This window comes from Stegostoma tigrinum, chromosome 3, assembly GCF_030684315.1.
Source record: "Stegostoma tigrinum isolate sSteTig4 chromosome 3, sSteTig4.hap1, whole genome shotgun sequence".
In the NCBI taxonomy this organism is placed as follows: Eukaryota; Metazoa; Chordata; class Chondrichthyes; order Orectolobiformes; family Stegostomatidae; genus Stegostoma; species Stegostoma tigrinum.
The window spans coordinates 129,380,835-129,400,026 of NC_081356.1; the positions used below are offsets into that span (position 1 = coordinate 129,380,835).

The 19,192-nt window shown below is 41.3% G+C and overlaps 1 protein-coding gene across 6 annotated transcripts in view; it reads right to left on the reverse strand.

Moving 5' to 3' along the window:
• Positions 1 to 19,192, reverse strand: part of htt (huntingtin) — a 238,331-nt gene that overhangs the window by 22,868 nt on the left and 196,271 nt on the right. For all 6 annotated transcript variants that reach the window (XM_059644891.1, XM_059644889.1, XM_059644890.1 and 3 more), the window contains 5 exons: positions 15,792 to 15,922; positions 11,088 to 11,217; positions 9,588 to 9,743; positions 6,285 to 6,475; positions 5,215 to 5,329 (listed from right to left, as the gene is read on the reverse strand). In XM_059644891.1, coding sequence (XP_059500874.1) covers positions 5,215 to 5,329; positions 6,285 to 6,475; positions 9,588 to 9,743; positions 11,088 to 11,217; positions 15,792 to 15,922 — 723 coding nt within the window. The remainder of the gene's footprint in view (positions 1 to 5,214; positions 5,330 to 6,284; positions 6,476 to 9,587; positions 9,744 to 11,087; positions 11,218 to 15,791; positions 15,923 to 19,192) is intronic.

Sequence of the window (19,192 nt, forward strand, 5' to 3'; positions counted from 1 at the left end):
GTGACAGACAAAGGCATCATATGAAGGTGTTTACTGTACTGCATCTTTGAGAAATTGAGTTTTTTTTTAGGAGGGAGGCCAAGTATCCTTGCAATTAATCGTTAATAAAAATATAATAATGCCTGGTAATAATTTAGTTATTTCACTGTACATCAACTTAGTTCAGAAGATTGCACTATACTCAGAAGTGTTTACATTCAAACTCCACTCCAGGCATATTACATGTAAGACCTGGAAGCCATGACCCAGTTGATCCAATTGTTTTCATTACTCACTGTCTTATTGAGCTCAAGGATCCAGGAAGATTAGGTTACAAAATTTTAAAAATGTCATTATTATTCACAAAGAGGGGGATACAAACCCACATTTACTTTTAATATGCAATCAAATGATGGACCTGAATATTTTGCCGTAAATGTGGTTTGATTAGATAAGTATAGGAACAGTGGGTTACGTGAAACTGTTATGCAGTAGGTCCATCACACTGTCCTGTTTCAATATATCCCTCTACAGCCTAACTTCAGGCTTAGATTAAAATTTTAAGCTATAACCCAATACTTTAGTAGTACTCAGGGGGTACCCAGTGATTTCCCAGAAACTCAAATCTTAGTTTCATAGATAAACAAACATTTACATCCACTCAATAGCATAGTAAACAGGTCATTTGGCCCACTCTATCGTTATCTTCAAGATCTCTACCATATTATCTCAACCGCCTTCTTTGCAAGTGGGATGAAAGGTGTATGATTTATATAACTTTTCGAATGCTTGGATTTCACACGAGTGAAATGGGTCGTAGTCGTTTCTAGAAGGATGCTCTAATCCAGTATTGTCAGAGTGCAGGCAATTACAAATCTTCTTTCCCTTAATCACTCATGAGATGTAGGGCCAGCATTTATTGCCATGCTTAGTTGGCCTTGAGTTCTGGTGAGCTGTCTTCTCGAATCACTGCAGTTCTTGTGCTGTAGGTAGACCTAAAATGCCCTTAAAAAGGAGGGTAATACAGGATTTGACCCTGTAACACTGACGGAATAGCAATATATTTCTAAGTAAGGATGGTGAGTGACTTGGAGGGGAAAGTGCAGGTGGTAACGTTCCCATGTATCCACTGCCCTTGCCCTACTGGATAAAATTGGTTATGGGTGTTGAAGGTGCTGTGTAATTTCTGCAGTGCATCTTATGGTTTATACAAACAGCTACTACTGAGCAGATGAGAAGGGAGTGAATGCTTGTGGACATGGTGTCAACCAAGCAGGCTGCTTTGTCACGGTTAGTGTCAAGCTTCGAGTGTTGTTGGAGCTGCACCCATCCAGGCAAGTGGGGAGTATTCCATCACTGAAGGTTATTGACTTACTCGCCAAGCTAGCTTTTCTCATCCAAATGTTTCATCACTGTCCTAGGTGACATCATCAGTGGAGCCTCCGCCTGGAATCTATACTGTCCGGTCTGTTATGGTGAGTACTGTCATTTCCAGTTTTGATCTCTATGGGGTCCAATTCTATGTGTTTGTTGATTGCAATACAGGTGGAGAGCCATGCAGGTTTGGGCTCCTATACCTTGTCTCAGTTAAACTGATGGCCTTCATTGTCTGAATGTCTGGATATGAAGGAGAATTCATCGTGTCGTTTTGCTGCTAGTTGATGTTTGCGTATTCTGATGGCCAGTTTCCTTCCTGCCTGTCTGATATAACGTTTGCGGCAGTCGTTGCACAGTATTTTGTAAACCGTGTTGGTTCTGCATATTGTGGGAATGGGGTCTTTAATCCTTGTGTGTGTTTTTCACAGGAAGGCTGTGGGCTTGTGGGCTACCATGATTCCTAATGGTCTTAGGAGTATTGTTGTGTCAGTTCTGATATATTCTTGATGCAGGGCAGTGTGGCCAGTGTGTTAGGGTGTACTGTGTGCTCCTGTTGTCTGTTAGGGCACAATACACCCTAACACATTGGCCACACTGCCCTGCATCAAGACCATATCAGAACTGACACAACGATACTCCTAAGAAAACTAGGAATCATGGTATCCCACAAGCCCACAGCCACTCTATGACAAACACACACAAGGATTAAAGATCCCATTCCCACAAAATGCAGAACCAACGTGGTTTACAAAATAGCATTCAACGGCTGCCACAAACATTATGTCAGACAAGAGGGAAGGAAACTAGCCATCAGAATACACAATCAACTAGCAGCAAAACGGCACGATAAACTCTTTAATATTGGTGTGCTCAGACAACGAAGGCCATCAGTTCAAATGGTACAAGGTAACTGTGTTCGCCCAAGCCAAACATAGGCATGCACAGGAATTCCTAAAGGCATGGTTCTCCATCTGTAACATAGTCAGCAAACACAGAATTGGACCCCATATACAAACCCATGCAGATCAAAACCAGAAATGACAATACTCACCATAAACAGACCAGACAGTATAAATTCCAAGCAGAGTAGAACAACATTGCTTCCACTGGAAGCTCCACTGATGATGATGTCACCTAGCATGGTGATGAAACATCTGAATGAGAACAAGCCAGCTCAGTGAGTAAGTCAACCACTTCATCCACAACCTAAGCTACAGATCTTGCCAAAACTTTAAAATTATTCCATCACATTCCTGACTTGCACCTTGTAGATGGTGAACAGGCTTTGGGGAGTAAGGAGGGGAGGCAATGACTCTGATATTTTCACTGGACTGTTAATCCAGAGACCCACATAATGTTCTGGGGACAGGGTTCAAATCCTGCCACAACAGATAGTGGAGTTTGAATTCAATAAAAATCTGGAATTAAGTGTGTAATGTTGACTATGAAACCATTGCTGATTGTCAGGAAAATCTCATCTGGTTCACGTGAACTGCCATCCTTGCCTGGTCTGGCCAACAGGTGACTCCAGACCCACAGCAATGTGGCTGACTCATAACTGTCCTCTTTGGCAATAAACACTGGCCTAGCTGCCAATACCCTCAACCTGTGAATGAAAAAAAAAGTGGCATGTTACTCACTATAATATTCTTAGCCTCTGATCTTGCCATTGTGTTTTATACAGTAATTCCACTTCAGTTTCTGGTCAATGGTAACCCCTCCAACCCCCATAATATTGATAGCGGACGATTCAGTGATAGGAAGGGGCAGTGGTTAGACTATCTTTTACGTGAAGGTCATTGCCTGACATTTGTGTGGCATGAATATAACATTCTGCCTTTCAGCCCAAGCTTGAGTATTGTCCAGGTTTTGTTGCATTTAGACATGGATGAATTCCATATTTGTGGAGTTGCAAATGGTGAACGTTGTGCAATCATCCCTACTTCTGATCTTATAATGGGAAGAAAGTATTAATGAAGCAGGTGAAGTTGACTGGGCTTTGGATATTGCCATGAAGAACTACTGCAGACATGTCCTGGAGCTGAGATGGCTGACCTCCAACAAACACAACCATCTTCCTATGTGTCAGGTATGACTTCAGCCATTGGAGAGTTTGCTCCCTGATACCCATTGATTCCAGTTTTGCCAGGGCTCCTTGATGTCACACCCAGTCAAATGCAGTCTTTATATCAAGGGCGGTCACGTTCACTTCACCTCTGGAATTCAGCTCCATTGCCATGGTCTAAGCCAAGATATTAATGAGGTCAGAAGCTAAACAGCCTTCGTGGAATCCAAACTAGGTGTTGGTCAGCAGGTTATCACCAAGTACTATGTGAGGCTGGATGAACACAGCAGGCCAAGCAGCATCTCAGGAGCACAAAAGCTTTTGTGCTCCTGAGATGCTGCTTGGCCTGCTGTGTTCATCCAGCCTCACATTTTATTATCTTGGAATTCTCCAGCATCTGCAGTTCCCATTATCTCTATCACCAAGTACTACTTGTTTGCACTATTGATGACGTGTTCTATCACTTTACTGAAGTGCAAGAGTAGACTGATGGGGCAGTAATTGGCCGAGTTGGATTTGTCCTACTCACTGTGTTCAGCACACACCCGGGCAATTTTCCAGAACGTTGGGTGGATGCCTGTATTCTAGTTGTACCAGAACAAATTAGTCAAGGATATCACAAGCTCTATCTCAAACTTCTTGCAGTTTTAGATGATTTTTTTGTTCATACTGTGGGGCTTGCAACAATCAGTAAATAATGAAAAGCATCAGCTTGATTTCGGTTTAGATTAACCGGGAAATTATTTTGGTTTAGAAATTAGAAATTGAAAGCTTTTGGGGTGATTTCGGAGATGATCAGATTGGATTCAAGACAATTATAGATTATTGCCAAAGGAGTAGAAAGGACATTAAGAAAAGCTTGCGACACTTCCAGATGAGAAGTGACTAGTCAGAAAACAGCAGACAATTCAAAGATTGAGAGTGTCTCAGCTTCCATTTTAAACTATCCATGTAAGGTAGCTTCACAGGTTGCAGGACAGAAGTGATGAGCAGCAGTTAAGTCAAACCTAAAGATACAAAAGCATGGATTTCTCAGAATTTACAATGGTGCAACATGGAGGAGTTGGGAAATAGATGAGATTTCGATTTGAGATCAGAGATAATGGGAACTGTGGATTCTGGAGAATCGATTTCTATTTGTCCTGTTTTATACAACATTTTAAAACTTCTATATGTTTACACAACAATTTTTTCCCCTTTATAGTGTAACACAATTCTTCTTTGTTGCAAAAGAAAATCTGCAGTCTATTCTGCCCACATTTCAATGAAAGATCACTGTTAAAATTTAAAAAAGCAAAGTTTCTAGTATCAGGCTTGTCAAGTAAGATCATCAGTTGAGATCATAACACTGAACTCCTCCAAGCCTGTTAGTCATTCCCAATAGTTCAAACACCTTAGCACTCATCTCGTTCTTGTAATTCTCTGCACTAGATCAGAAAATATGGAAAGTACTCAACAGACCTGGCAGAGAGACACAAAGTTATTGTTTAAGGTCATGGCATTTCACCAGACAGTCTTTCTGCTGAAAGGTCATTAATCTGAAACGTTAACTCTATTCCACTCTGCTCAGGGCTGCTTGACCACCTCAGCATTCCCAGCATCTTCTAGTTTTATTTCAGATTTTCAGTAGCTATGATATTTTGCTTTTTAATTTTTTTGGCACCTTCTGCATTATATTTTAACATTCTTATTATTTTCAAAAAGGCCACAGCACCCAAAGTGGTAACCCTTCCCTCTCATGTGTGTTTGGCCTCATTACTTTAATGGCCTTAAGTGATACAAGTAAATGATACCTGAATGATGCCTGCAGTAAATTCATGGCCCACATCAAGCGGATAGTTTTCAATGAGGTAAAAAGCCGTTGCACACATGACCAACACATGTTGTTGGTTGTGAATGTTGACACAGCTGCAAAGGAAAAAGAATTGGTCAGTAATATTACATGAAATTCAGGTGCTAGGAGTGGTATTAACATCGGGCTCATTTTACATTTAACATAGGAAGCATTACACCTATTATGCCATTCCATTCTTCCCTGTAACACTTGCATTGTCATTGCTCAGAAAACAGTTCAAGTTCTCATATTAAATGCACTGAGTTGTGGAGAACAAGTACAGAGCAGACAGATTTTCTATTTCTAAAATCTGGCATTAGTTGGCAGTCACTAGAGATATCATCAGTAACTAGTAGTAAGTGGTGGACAAATATGAGACTGCAAATTAATATCATCATGCAGCAACTGTGAACTAAATGGGTTTATTAGAACAATGCTGAATGTCCAGTCATCTTTAAAACAACCTTGGTTGTGTTAGAACTTTAACCGATGAGACACTCACTACTGGTACTGTTTCCATGATTAAAAAGCACCAAAACTACCTTGAGACAAAGCATGTGGTGAGTATAACATTCTTGGGAGGAACAGGTTACCACGCACGCACTGTTCCTACATCCTAAGATTCAGCAAGTGAGAATCTGCCTCATCTTGTTTCCGGGTTAGTACAAACTAACTGATAAGAAACCAATTTTCTGCATTTGATCAATAACTCCATGTGTTAGGAATCTATGATGTTTCAAGACAATTACACATCATTTTCCCAAAATCTTAAAAAAAAGTAGTCAGACTTCAAAATATTTTGAGGGAGTACAGCTCCTCCAAAAAGGCAGCGTGAGTATGTGAATATAAACCAACATTCATCTCGACAAGATGAAGTTCAGTGTTTTTCTCACATCTAAAATACAAAGATGTTTCTAAACAACATAACAGGAGGTAACATTCTTAATCTCACTATCCAATGAAGGAGGAATTCTGTGTAAAACATAAAATCAAGGCATGTGCAACCCATCCAGCAATTAAATTCCATACTGGGCAATGCCACGCAGGTTGGCCAGCAGGTAAACACTAATGGTCGGAATGAGCTGCTTTGCTGTCTCATCCAGTAGATCACACTCCAGAATGTAGAGGATTCCATGCAGTGCTCCTATTCGAGATGGCATGTGAGTACTCCGCATTGTGGTCTCTAACAGACGACTTATTGGTTCTGCTATGGCCTTATCCTAAAAGATAAAAGCATGTGCAAGAACAAATTAATCACTGTGAAGCAAGCATTTACTGTTTCCAAAAAGTTTTTGCATTTACACAGTTTTGTTTTAAAAAGAAAACAGAATCATAGATCAGGCCATTCAGAAATCAACTGATGGTGTTTCGGTTCCCACTCACATCCAATCTGTGCAGTCTCCTGTTCAGTTTTTGCTTTAAATGCATCTGTTACTTGTCTTAACTATTCCTTGTGGCAGCATGTTTCACCATTTAACTATTCACCTGTCTTACCTTTTGGATGCATTAGTGACCAGCTTATATTCTACATTATAACTGTCCCCTTCATACTTTTTATGGACTGAGCGCATCACCGGTAAGGCCAGCATTTGTTGCCCCTAATTGCCCTTGAACAGAGAGGCTCCTGCAGAAGGTAGAAGGTAGTTAAGAATCAACCACGCCACCGTGGGTCTGGCGTTACACACAGTCCAGGCCAGGTGAACATAGAAAAGTACAGCACAGTACAGGCCCTTCGGCCCATGATGTTGTGCCGGAGAATAATGCTAATCTAAGAATAAAATAACCTAACCTACATTCCCCTCAATTCACTGCTGTCCATGTGCATATCCAGCAGTCACTTAAATGTCACTAACAACTCTGCTTCCACGACTACCACTGGTAAACTATTCCATGCGCTCACAACTCTCTGGGTGAAGAACCTCCCTCTGACGTCTCCTCTATACCTTCCTCCTAACACCTTAATACTATGACCCCTCGTGGCAGTCAGTCCTGCCCTGCGGAAAAGTCTCTGGCTATCGACTCTATCCATGCCTCTCATTACCTTGTACACCTCGATCAGGTCACCTCTCTTCTTCCTTCTCTCCAGAGAGAAAAGTCCGAGCTCAGTCAACCTCTCCTCGTAAGACAAGCCCTCCAGTCCAGGCAGCATCCTGGTAAACCTCCTTTGCACCCTCTCCAAAGCCTCCACATCTTTCCTATAATAGGGCGACCAGAACTGGACACAATATTCCAAGTGTGGTCTCACCAGGGTTTTGTAGAGCTGCAGCATAACCTCGCGGTTCTTAAACTCGATCCCCCTGTTAATGAAAGCCAAGACACCATATGCTTTCTTAACAACCTTATCCACTTGAGTGGCAATTTTGAGGGAGCTATGCACTTGAACACCAAGATCCCGCTGTTCCTCCACACTGCCGAGAATCCTGCCTTTAATCCTATGTTCAGCATTTAAGTTCGACCTTCCAAAATGCATCATCTCGCATTTGTCCAGGTTGAACTCCATCTGCCATTTCTCAGCCCAGCTCTGCATACTGTCAATGTCTTGCTGAAGCCTGCAATAGCCCTCGATACTATCAACGGCACCTCCAACCTTTGTGTCATCAGCAAACATACTAACCCACCCCTCAACCTCTTCATCCAAGTCATTTATAAAAACTACAAAGAGCAGAGGTCCAAGAACAGAGCCCTGTGGGACACCACTCAGCACTAACATCCAGGCAGAATACTCACCATCTACAATCACTCTCTGCCTCCTGTCAGCCAACCAATTCTGAATCCAGACAGCCAAATCACCCTGTATCCCATATCTCCTGACTTTATGAATGAGCCCTCCATGGGGAACCTTATCAATTGCCTTGCTCAAGTCCATGTACACCACATCCACTGCTCGACCCTTGTCGAGCTGTCTCGTAACCTCCTCAAAGAACTTAATAAGATTTGTAAGGCATGACCTGCCCCTTACAAAGCCATGCTGACTCCCTTTAAATCACTCTATGCTTTTCCAAATAGTCATAAATCCTATCCCTCAGAATTCTTTCCAAAACCTTGCGAACCACAGACGTAAGACTGACTGGTCTGTAATTTACAGGGATTTCCCTATTCCCTTTCTTGAAAAGAGGAACAACATTTGCCTCCCTCCAATCTTCCGGTACGATTCCCATGGAGAGTGAGGAAGCAAGGATCTTCGCCAGCAGCTTAGCAACCTCCTTTCTCGCTTCCTGGAGCAACCGAGGATAAATCTGGTCTGGCCCTGGGGACTTATCAATCTTAATGTTTGCCAAAATTTCCAGCACATCAACTTCCTCAATCTTGATCTGTTCAAGCCTGTTTCCCTGCTCCTCAAAGTTCTCATTCACAACAAGGTCCCTTTCCTTAGTGAAAACCGAAGCAAAAAAACTCATTAGGGCTTCCCCTATCTGCTCAGGCTCCACGCACAAGTTCCCTACGCTATCCCCGATTGGCCCTACCTTCTCCCAGATCATTCTCTTATTCTTCACGTATGAGTAAAATGCTTTCGGGTTCTCCCTAATCCTTCCTGCCAAGCCTTTTTCATGCCCTCCTCCTGGCCCGCCTCAGTCCACTTTTGAGCTCCTTCCGAGCAAGCCTGTAATCCTGTAAAGTTGTGCTAGACCCTTGCTTCCTCCACCTTTTTCTTTTTGACGAGAAGTACCTCTGTTCCCGTCATCCAAGGCTCCTTAATCTTACCTCTTCTTACCTGTCTCAGAGGAACAAATTTATACATCACTCGCAACAACTGCTCCTCACCCAGATTTCCGTTGCTAAAGGACAGAGTGCAAATCACAGAATTGTACAGCAAAGGAGGCCATTTCAGCCCATCATGCCTGCACTGGCTCTTTAATGGAAGAATGATACTTATTTTTGAGATGACAAATGAAGCATTAACCACGAATTCACTGCAGTCCAGCATTTAGATCGCAGTCCACGCACAGTTGGACAGCAGACAATGGTTGGCCATCATTTTCGGCTCAAGGTGGCAGCAACTGGCATCAGAGAGGAAGGTCTCAGATTAATTTTCCAAATTAATCCAGCATTTTTCCCTTCTGTTTTGCTGCCATTCTCAGGATGGCGTGACTGGGGTGGAGTGAAGGGCAGTGCATTGTTTGGTCATTGCCCTGGCCATCCAGTGATGGATGTACAGCATGTGAAGGTATAAAATGGACACAATATGGATAAACAGTAAGATATTACAGCTGAAATCTATCAAAGAATGCAATGTTTCAGCACAAACTGGAAGACAACAGGATTTTCACATGGTTTCAGTTTTCTAAAGCAGTTGACAAGGTAAGTTTCTTTTTCCACTTAATTTCTCCTTACCATGCCCAGAACAGCTGCTGCTTTGCAAATAGCAGGAACCAGATACTGATTTAGAATCTCATCTTCCGCAGGATGAATTTTCTGAAGTTCTGTCAGAGTGTTGTACATCATCTCAAACTGGGTTCTCTCCGTAAACAAATCTGAGACTGCCAAAAGCTGCAAAGGAAGGACAGGCTTCAACAATAGTCAAAGAGATCTCACGAATTTGAGTTAATTCTGTTGATTCTAAATTTGTACAGATTACAGCAGGTCAAACAGTAAGTCCAAGGCTCACAGCAGATGCGCATCAAAAAAGTCTGAACTCTGAATGGTAGGTATATGCAGGCAAACCTTACAATAGGATGCTAACAGGAAGGGAAAAGTGAGCAGATTGTTTGGGAAAAAGAACTGGAGGAAGAGGAGGACAAGGAAAGGAACACAGTCTATTTTGCGAACAGAATGGAGCACGCATTGAATATCAACATGTACACAATATCTGGGAGCGTCAAACAGATACAACTCATACGGGAAGCTTGCTAGAGAAGTTGCTTGCACAGCATCACAGGATGTAGGTAAAACCAATTACACTGACAGACTAGTTCTAATGTCATAAAACAGCCCAAAGGACTTCATAGAAGCTTTATCAAAGAAAGCTTTACAACAAACCATTTTCAATATTAAGGTAGTATCAGAGATAATGGGAACTGTAGATGCTGGAGAATTCCAAGATAATAAAATGTGAGGCTGGATGAACACAGCAGGCCAAGCAGCATCTCAGGAGCAGTGCTCCTGAGATGCTGCTTGGCCTGCTGTGTTCATCCAGCCTCACATTTTATTATCTTCAATATTAAGGTAGTTGATTAAAATCATCACATAAAAAATAATTAAAATAGATGTTAAAAATACTTAGCAGATCAGGCAGCATCAGGACAGAAAAAGAGTTAAAGGTTCAAGGTTCAGTTTTGGTTCCCTGACTGCCTTGGAGATGAAACCCAGGAGAATTACAGTGCTGTGGTTCAGTAGGTGGCACTTTCACCACGGAGTCAGATGATGATAGATTCAAGGCGCAGTCTCATCACATGTCGCTCACCATCAGTAGTATACAATTACAGCTGTCAACATTCCGATGAAAAGGTCAACTGAGGTGCCCTCTTGGAAGATGCAAGGCAGCGCTCACATAGTCATCCACCAACAATAATAATGAAAGCAGCTTTTCTGACTTGACGTTACTGCTTGTGCCAACTACCACACTTCCTACATTACAACAGCAGCGACAGCTTAGAACTACTTCGCTGTAAGTTCAAGATAATGGAAGTTATTCCTTTAACCAAGTTCTTTCTTTCCCAGGGCAGTGTGGCACTAACTCTGACCAGAAAGGCACCAAGCTGGGACCAAAGTAGCTTTTTCAAAGTAGCAACAGAGACCTCAGCAGTGCTGTGAAATGTGAGCAGATGGTAAAAAGAGACAGAATTCCAGCATGCTGGAAAAGATTTCTATTTCACAATCAGATCCAACACTTACCGATCTCACCACTTCACTGACCAGGACAACAGGGGTTTTCTTGCCAGTGTTTGTGGGAAGGACCCACTGACTGTACAGTTCCAACAAGAATTGAGAGCATGAATGAATGTCAACTCCAGCTCGATGTTTCCTGGAAATAAAATATGTTAAGTATTAAAGGGAATTCTAAATGATACTATAAAAGCAGTTTCCGCAGAACAAAGATGAACAAATAACCAGTGTTCACTTTACAAGCCAGTGGACAGGACACTCAGACACATGGTGACATTGCAGTACTGGGAAAATGGTGCTTTGCAGTAAACATGTGAAAGCCTGACTGATCAGGAGAATGCCAAAGCCTGAATGAGGAAGATAGTTAGTTTAGCTCAACCAAATCTCTACTACCAATATCCTACATCTCATAAGGTTTCCTTCATCCAATGACTTGCAATAGCTTCCAGATCACCAATGCCACAGTTTTAAACTTCTCATCTTCCTTTTCAAATCCCTCCATGGTTCCAACTTTTCCTACGTTGTATAATCTCCACAACTACAATCTTGCTGGGTATCTCAAGTCCACCACTTAGCTTCAAATGACCACACCTAAGTTCTGGACAGACCTTCCTAAATTCATTTAAAATTTTTATTGCGCTCATTAAACCTGCAGGTTTTAACTACATTATTTGCTATGATGTGGCTTTGTTAAATTTTGGCTGATTACACCAAGCTGAAGCACCTTGGGGCATTTTTATTGTAGTAATGTGCTATACAAATGCAAGATTTGTGGTAGATTTCACCACAGAAAAAAAAAGCGAATCAGCTGAAGGACTTTCTTTATCTGACCAATCCTGTGACCACCTGTCCAGAGTGCTTTTTCTCATTCACATACTGGGAACCATCAAACTCTCACAGCATAACATTTTGTGTACCTAGCATACGAATACATAGGCATGTGGTCTGGCACTAAATCATTCAAACCAAAAGATATTAAGTTAATGCTGAATCAGATATTAACAGCAGTAGGGTACGCTGTATCTAGCCTTCGTTGCCTCTGGACTTATCAAGTCTGTGGGAAAGAATCATGAGTCATTGATCAGAGTTTGGCCATGTTTACCGCACAATAAGAGAAACTGAAGCAGATGTGAATTGGTAATTCAATAACTAATGGGTCCACAGTCCACAAGGACACGGTCAACTGAAAAGCTAGCTTGGCTTGTTGATACTTGGGAAGGGATGGATTCTTCCAATGTTGTCTTCAAATCAAATGGTTTTCCAGATGATCAGCCACGAGATCAAAGGTGACTGTGGAAAATGCGAGTTTGATGTAAGGAGCAGCACAGAAAGATGATTGGCTGGCCAAGAGAAGCAGTGTGTAAGTGTAAATGGGTCTGTTTCAGATTGGCAAGATGTAAAAAGTGGTATGCCATAGTGATTGGTGCTCATACCTTAACTGTATACATTTTCATATAAATCACAGATGAAGGGATAGAATGTATGATGGCAAATTTGGTGACAAGTGAAAAATAGGTAAGAAAGCAAGCTGTGAAGAAGAGGCTATCGATTGTTCCGGTGAGTCGGAAAAGTTGAGGTAAATGGAGTATGACATGGCAAAGTATGCAATTATCCATTTTGGTATAAAAAGAGTTCAAAAAAAAGCAGCCCATTTCTTAAATAGTGAGAGACTGAGACGGAAAGTAATTTGGGTGCCTTCATCCATGAATGGCAAAAGGTTAGTGTGCAGGTACAACCAGTAATCAGGAAAGTTAATAGAATGTTATCATTTAATGCAAAGAAAACTGAATGCAAATGTAGAGAGATTGTATGTAAAGAAATTTGAGACAGATTGATATATTGAAAAGATATACACATAGTTTAAGGGAGTTTGGATTTCAACCAGTGGCAGATGGGTTTTGGTCCATTTTTGTGAAGGGGTTTAATAATTAACTAGGTTACTTCTTTCCAGAACTATGATTTTAATAAAAAGCCTCTATTAGGGAGGGAAAAGCTGAAGGCCCCATGGAGGGTTAATGGAAGTTTGTTTATATTTATGGGGTTTTATGGTAAAAGAACAGGAAAAAAATTAAACCAGTCAATGAAAATAAATTGGGTGAAAGCTTAGAAATGTCAAACAAATTGAATAAATGCTATGCATCTGTTTTCACAATTTAGGAAATTTACAGCATTCCAAAAATATCAATGAGCTTAAAGAAAGGGAAGAAATAAACACAAATCAGAGTAGTAGTACTTAGGAAACTAAGGAGACTAAAATGAAGTACCCTGGATCAGATGGATTACACTGAGGATTTTTAAGGAAGTAGCTACACAGATAATACACTTGCAGTGGTCTTCCAATAATAATTTGATTCTGGAAAAGTCCCAGAGGATTAGAAAACTGCTTAAGTGACACCCTTATTCAAGCTTTAACATCTGCTATTGAGGAATGTTACAGCCCATTATGAAGGATGTAATAGTAGAACATTTAGAAATACATAACCAAGCAGAATCAGCATGGCTTCATGAGAAAATCATGCCTGACAGATTTATTTCAAATCAAAGAGTCTGCAGAGCAGTCCAGACAGGTGGGCAAAAACTTGGAATATGAATTATAATGCTGCATTTTGACAGGAAGACTAGAGGAACTGAATATTATCCAAATTGAGAAAAACTATAGCAAGTTACAGTACAAAGAATCTGGAACTCCTCATACACAATAAAGAAACTAGCATACAAGTTCAGCAGGTGTTAGCGAATGCAAATGGACTTTTGAATTGACTTTGAATGAGAATGACTGAACATAAGTATATTTCTCCTAGATCAAGGGGTTTTCTCAGAGAGGTTAAGTGAATAAGTTATCTCAGATTAAGGATTTCAGTCAGGAAAATTTCCAGGCCAGGAACGTTTGGTTAGAAGTCTGCATTGGTTATTCAAAGCAGGAAATTCTAAGATCTCAGTAGTATAATGATTCATAGAAAATACTTAACAGTTTAAAAACTGAGTTTAAAAGAAGTATTTGTCAAATGAACAGATTGTACTGGGGAGAAAAGCGTCTCAGTTTTGTTTATCCACAACTATAATTGTGATTAATTGTAATTGAGCAATTGCATTATAGTTAGAAGTTTATTATGCAAGGAAATAAAGACTGCCATATTAAACAAAAGAAGCAAAGTACAATCTATCGAACCGGGCTTTATTCTCAAACTCCACTTCCGTAGAAAGATTAGCTGGATCACAACATGCATTTCATTACACAGGCCAGTGGTAAAACTGTACTGTACACAGTCCTGTTCTCCTTATTCAAGGAAGCATGTAAAGAAGGCAGCTCAAAAGAATATTTACTGGAATGGATGAGATATCTTAAAAAGAAAGGTTGGGCCAACTAGGCATGTATCTGGAGTTTAGAAGAGTAAGAGATGACTCGATTGAAATATAAGAAATCCTGAGAGGTCTTGATAAGTATATGTGGAGAGGATGATTCCTCTTATGGGAGAGCCTTGATCTAGATGGCAGTGTTTAAAATCAGGGGTTGGCCCTTTAATACAGAGATGAGATGAAATATTCACTCTCAAGAGTCGTGAATATTTGGAATTCTCTCCCTGAAAACATGATGGAAACACAGCCCTTAATTTTTTTTTTTAAGGTAGAGGTAGATACGTTGTTTTCTGGATGTGAGTTTGCTCGCTGAGCTGGAAGGTTAGCTTTCAGACGTTAGCCACAAAACGACATGATCCACTATCACTCGTATCCTTACATACAGATGAGGAACGACACCACTCTGATTGGGACAACACATCCATCCTAGGACAAGCCAAACAGAGACACGCACAAGAATTCCTAGAAGCATGGCATTCCAACCGGAACTCCATCAACAAACACAGTGGCTCCAAATCAATCTACCATCCCCTGAGAAAAAGAACAGGAAATGACATCACCAACCCAAGGAAACCTAACCAGATAAATAGAAAGCGGGACATAACACTAGCGCTTCATCGGAGGCTCACTGATGTTACCTAGAATGGTGATGAAACGTCTGAAAGCTAACCTTCCAGCTCAGCGAGCAAACTCACATCCAGAACCTCAAACTGAGCTACAAATCTTCTCAAAACTTGCTACTTCGTTTTCTGCGTCAGATAGAAATGTGGATTGAGTTTACAATCAGGTCAGCCATGATCTTATTGAATGGAGGAGGTGGCTCAAGGAACTGAATGGCATGCTCCTGCTCAGGTATTCTTAGAATTGAGGGTGCTCTATGTTAGCATTTTTAGCTGATTGTTTTGAACACACCTATCAAATTTCTCTCAGCCAATAATCAACCTTCTCCCAAAATTTAAAATCAATTTTCCAATAAATTGCATCTGTGCCCTTCCCAAATTCTGGACATCATTCCTAAGATGTGGAGGACATAACTGCATGAAACATTCCACTTTACACGGGTTGATCATAATTTTCTGCTTTGGTACTCTAGTCTTCTATGAATATTCACAAGATATTTTCTGTAACTGCCTTTTTAACTTGTTCTGCTACTGTCAAAGATACACATCCATTCTCTACTTTACTCTATAAACTGTGCCTACGTTCTATGTGCACACTTGGCTCACAGCATAGGGTCCTAACCTTCTCTTAAATGTGTACAAAGTTAGGCCAGTGAGATGTACTGTCTGACAGTGCATTCAGCAAGATGGTGATAAGAATTAATAGATTGCTTGTGGGTGACAATTCTAGGCTGACCTGGAGTTAATTGGAGAGGTTGGAGGTGACGATGGAGCAGGCACATCACTTTCATCTTCCTCGTCTTCATCCCACTCCTCTTCTCTCAAAGGGGTTATGTTGTTACCTAACCAAACGGAATGAATGGAGACCTGCACAAAAGTGGACAAACACGTCATGAGTTCAAAGTCAAGAGTAAAGAACATAATTTACCAAACATTAGTAGGGTCCCCTCAATTATTCCTCTGATTTTTGACCTCAAAAACTTTATTGCAAAGCACCAACCCACCAACCACCCCATTCCACATCTGTAAGCCTCAGCCATCGGTGTCAAAAGGTTATGGAGTCACGAAGGACATTACAGTGGAGATGCAATCTCTTACAAATGTTTGGCATGGACTAGAACAAAGAACAAAAAGGGTCTGTTTCTGTGTTTAAGACTCAAAATCAGTGGTTAACAGCATTAAGAGGTCAGACATTTGATTCCCATGTCTCAGTAAGAGGGTTGATCACAGTTGGTGCAACATCAAATGTTGACACAATGGAAATTTCAAAGTTGCTGCATCACTTTACAGCAAACTCAGCGGCAATCTTAAAGAAGCCTCAAGCCTGCTGAACTCTCCTCCCCAGAGAATGGTGGAGATGGGAATAACAGAATGTTTTTAAAGGTGAAGATAGCTAGATGCTTGACTAATAAAGGGAGTTGAATGTTACTGTGGGTGGTTGGGTAAATGGAATTAAAGCCATAATCATAACTACCGTGATCTTACTGAGTAGTCAAGCAAGCTCGAGGGGCCAAATGGCTTACTCCTCCTTCAAATTGATGCACTTGTTTTGTGAAAAAGATTTATACATATTTAAAGTAACAAGGTGTAGAGCTGGATGAACACAGCCGGCCAAGCAGCATCAGGGGAGCAGGAAGGCTAACGTTTTGGGGCCTTCTTCAGAAATGGGGAAGGGGAAGGAGGTTCTGAAATAAATAGGGAGAGAGGGGGAGGCGGATAGAAGATGGATAGAGGAGAAGATAGGTAGAGAGGAGACAGACAGGTCAAAGAGGTGGGGATGGAGCCAGTAAAAGGTGAGGGTAGGTGGGGAGGTAGGGAGGAGATAGGTCAGTCCAGGGAGGACGTACAGGTCAAGGGCAGGATGAGGTTAGGTGGGGTGGTATGTGAGAACGAAGGCGATTCTGTTTTGGTTGTTATTGCAGGAACGGGGTGTGAGGGATGAGTTACAGGAAATACAGAGACACGGTCGAGGGCGTTCTCGACCAATGAGTTTTTTTTTGGGGGGGGGGGAAAGAGGGAGGAATGTTGCGATCCTTGAAAAATGAGGACATTAAATATCTCAATGTCATTTATTGCACGTTTGAATTTTGGCTCGAGTCAAGTTCGAAACCTGTGAGTTTCGTGGGTCCGAAGTTAATCATTAACTCTATGTAACCATAACAAATCTTTTATAAAATACTTTGAAGCCTGGCTTCAGAACGAATGGATTTTTGTGCATGACTAATACATACTTTTTTTGTTTCTCTTAGGTTAGCTTGTGACCCAGCAAGGTAAATAACAGTACCTCAACATTTGTAGAGATTTCTGGAACTTGCTTTTTGTAAACCAAAGGGAAAAAAACAATTTATTAATAAGTTTTACTCTGAATTAGGGCAGTCCTAAAAAGTCTACAGAATAGGATGGCTGAATAGGCCAGTGCCCCTGAGAAGAGAAGGAACAAAACGTGAACTTGGTCACCTTAAAGTGAGAGTTACTGCTAGGCCCAGAAATGTTGGAATAGTACCTGAAGAGGTTATTTAAAGCTAAGTACAGATGCATAGATCCTCAAAGAACTTAAGAAAAGGTAGAAAGGGAAGTGGTGAGGGGAATACAGTTTACAGATATACTGACAGGTCAAGTAAATAGATAAAATGTTGGCAAATGGAGTAATAATGGGGGGAATGAAAGTAAAGTTGTTCATTTTGGAATACAGACCAAATGAACAAAATATTTAAATGGAGATAACCTGTAGAAAGCTACGACACAAAAGGGACTTGGAGGGGCTTGTGCATGTACCAGGGAAAGCTACCACACAGGTGCAACAGGTAATCAGGAAGGCTAATAGAATGTTGTCCCTTATTTCAAAGGGGTTGGAGTATAACAATAGGAAAGTTTTACTCCAAAAATTCAAGTTGCTGGTGAGACCAAATCTGGAGTACTGTAAGCAATTTAAGCCCTCTTATTTGAGGAAAGGCATTTCATTGGAGGCAGTTCAGAGAAGGTTCATTGGGATGATCTTTGTTACGAGGGACTGTCTCATCAGAAGTCAAACAGGTTGGGACACTAACCACTGTAACATATACTAACATACTGGATTCTTAAGGGACTTCACAAGGTTAATGCTGAGAGGATGCTTCCCGTCATGGAAGAGTCTAGGACCAGACGGCACAGTCAGAGAATTTAGTGGCAACAATTTAAGGCTGAAATGAGAAGAAATTTCTTCTGAGGGTTGAGAATCCTTGGACTTCCTTGCCACAAGCAGCCTTGAAGACAAAGTCCTTTTGCATGTTTAAGGCATAATTGATCTGCCATTCTTGATCAGTGAGGAATCAACGGTTGTGGTGAAAAGGCAGGAAAGTGGACATGAGGAACTTTGTATCAGCAATGATCCTACTGAATGGAGGAGCAGGCTCCAGGAGCCTAACAGCCTACTCTTCATCCTATTTCCTATGACAATTTCTGCAGTTCCAGTCCAAAATTTGAAGTCACAAGTGATTTAAATCTATTAAATGGCACGGTGGCTCAGTGGTTAGCACTGCAACCTCACAGCGCCAGAGACTCTGGTTCGACTCCAGCCTCGGGTAACCGTCTGTGTGGAGTTTGCACATTCTCCCAGTGTCTGTGTGGGTTTCCTCCGGGTGCTCCGGTTTCCTCCCACAGTCCAAAGATGTACAGGCTAGGTGGATCGGCCATGCTAAATTGCCCGTAGCGTTCTGGGGTGTGAGGGTTATAGGGGGATGGGTCTGGGTGGGATGCTCCAAGGGGCGGTGTGGACTTGTTGGGCTGAAGGGCCTGTTTCCACACTGTAGGGAATCTAATCTAATCTAATCAAGATGTTGGATAAAGGGGCTCTGGTGCAAGTATCGCATGAGTGGTGTTTTGAGTAATATAGAAAAACTACTGTTTTTCTATCAATCAATTTGTGAAGGACTGTTTGGGATTAATGGAATTAAAGTTTTACTGTGTGTTTAAAAACCTTTGAATTTGTATTTAAGTAGATAGTTTGGTTTATTCTAGAGATAATGGGGACTGCAGATGCTGGAGATTCCAGGATAATAAAATGTGAGGCTGGATGAACACAGCAGGCCAAGCAGCATCTCAGGAGCACAAAAGCTGACGTTTCGGGCCTAGACCCTTCATCAGAGCCTCTGATGAAGG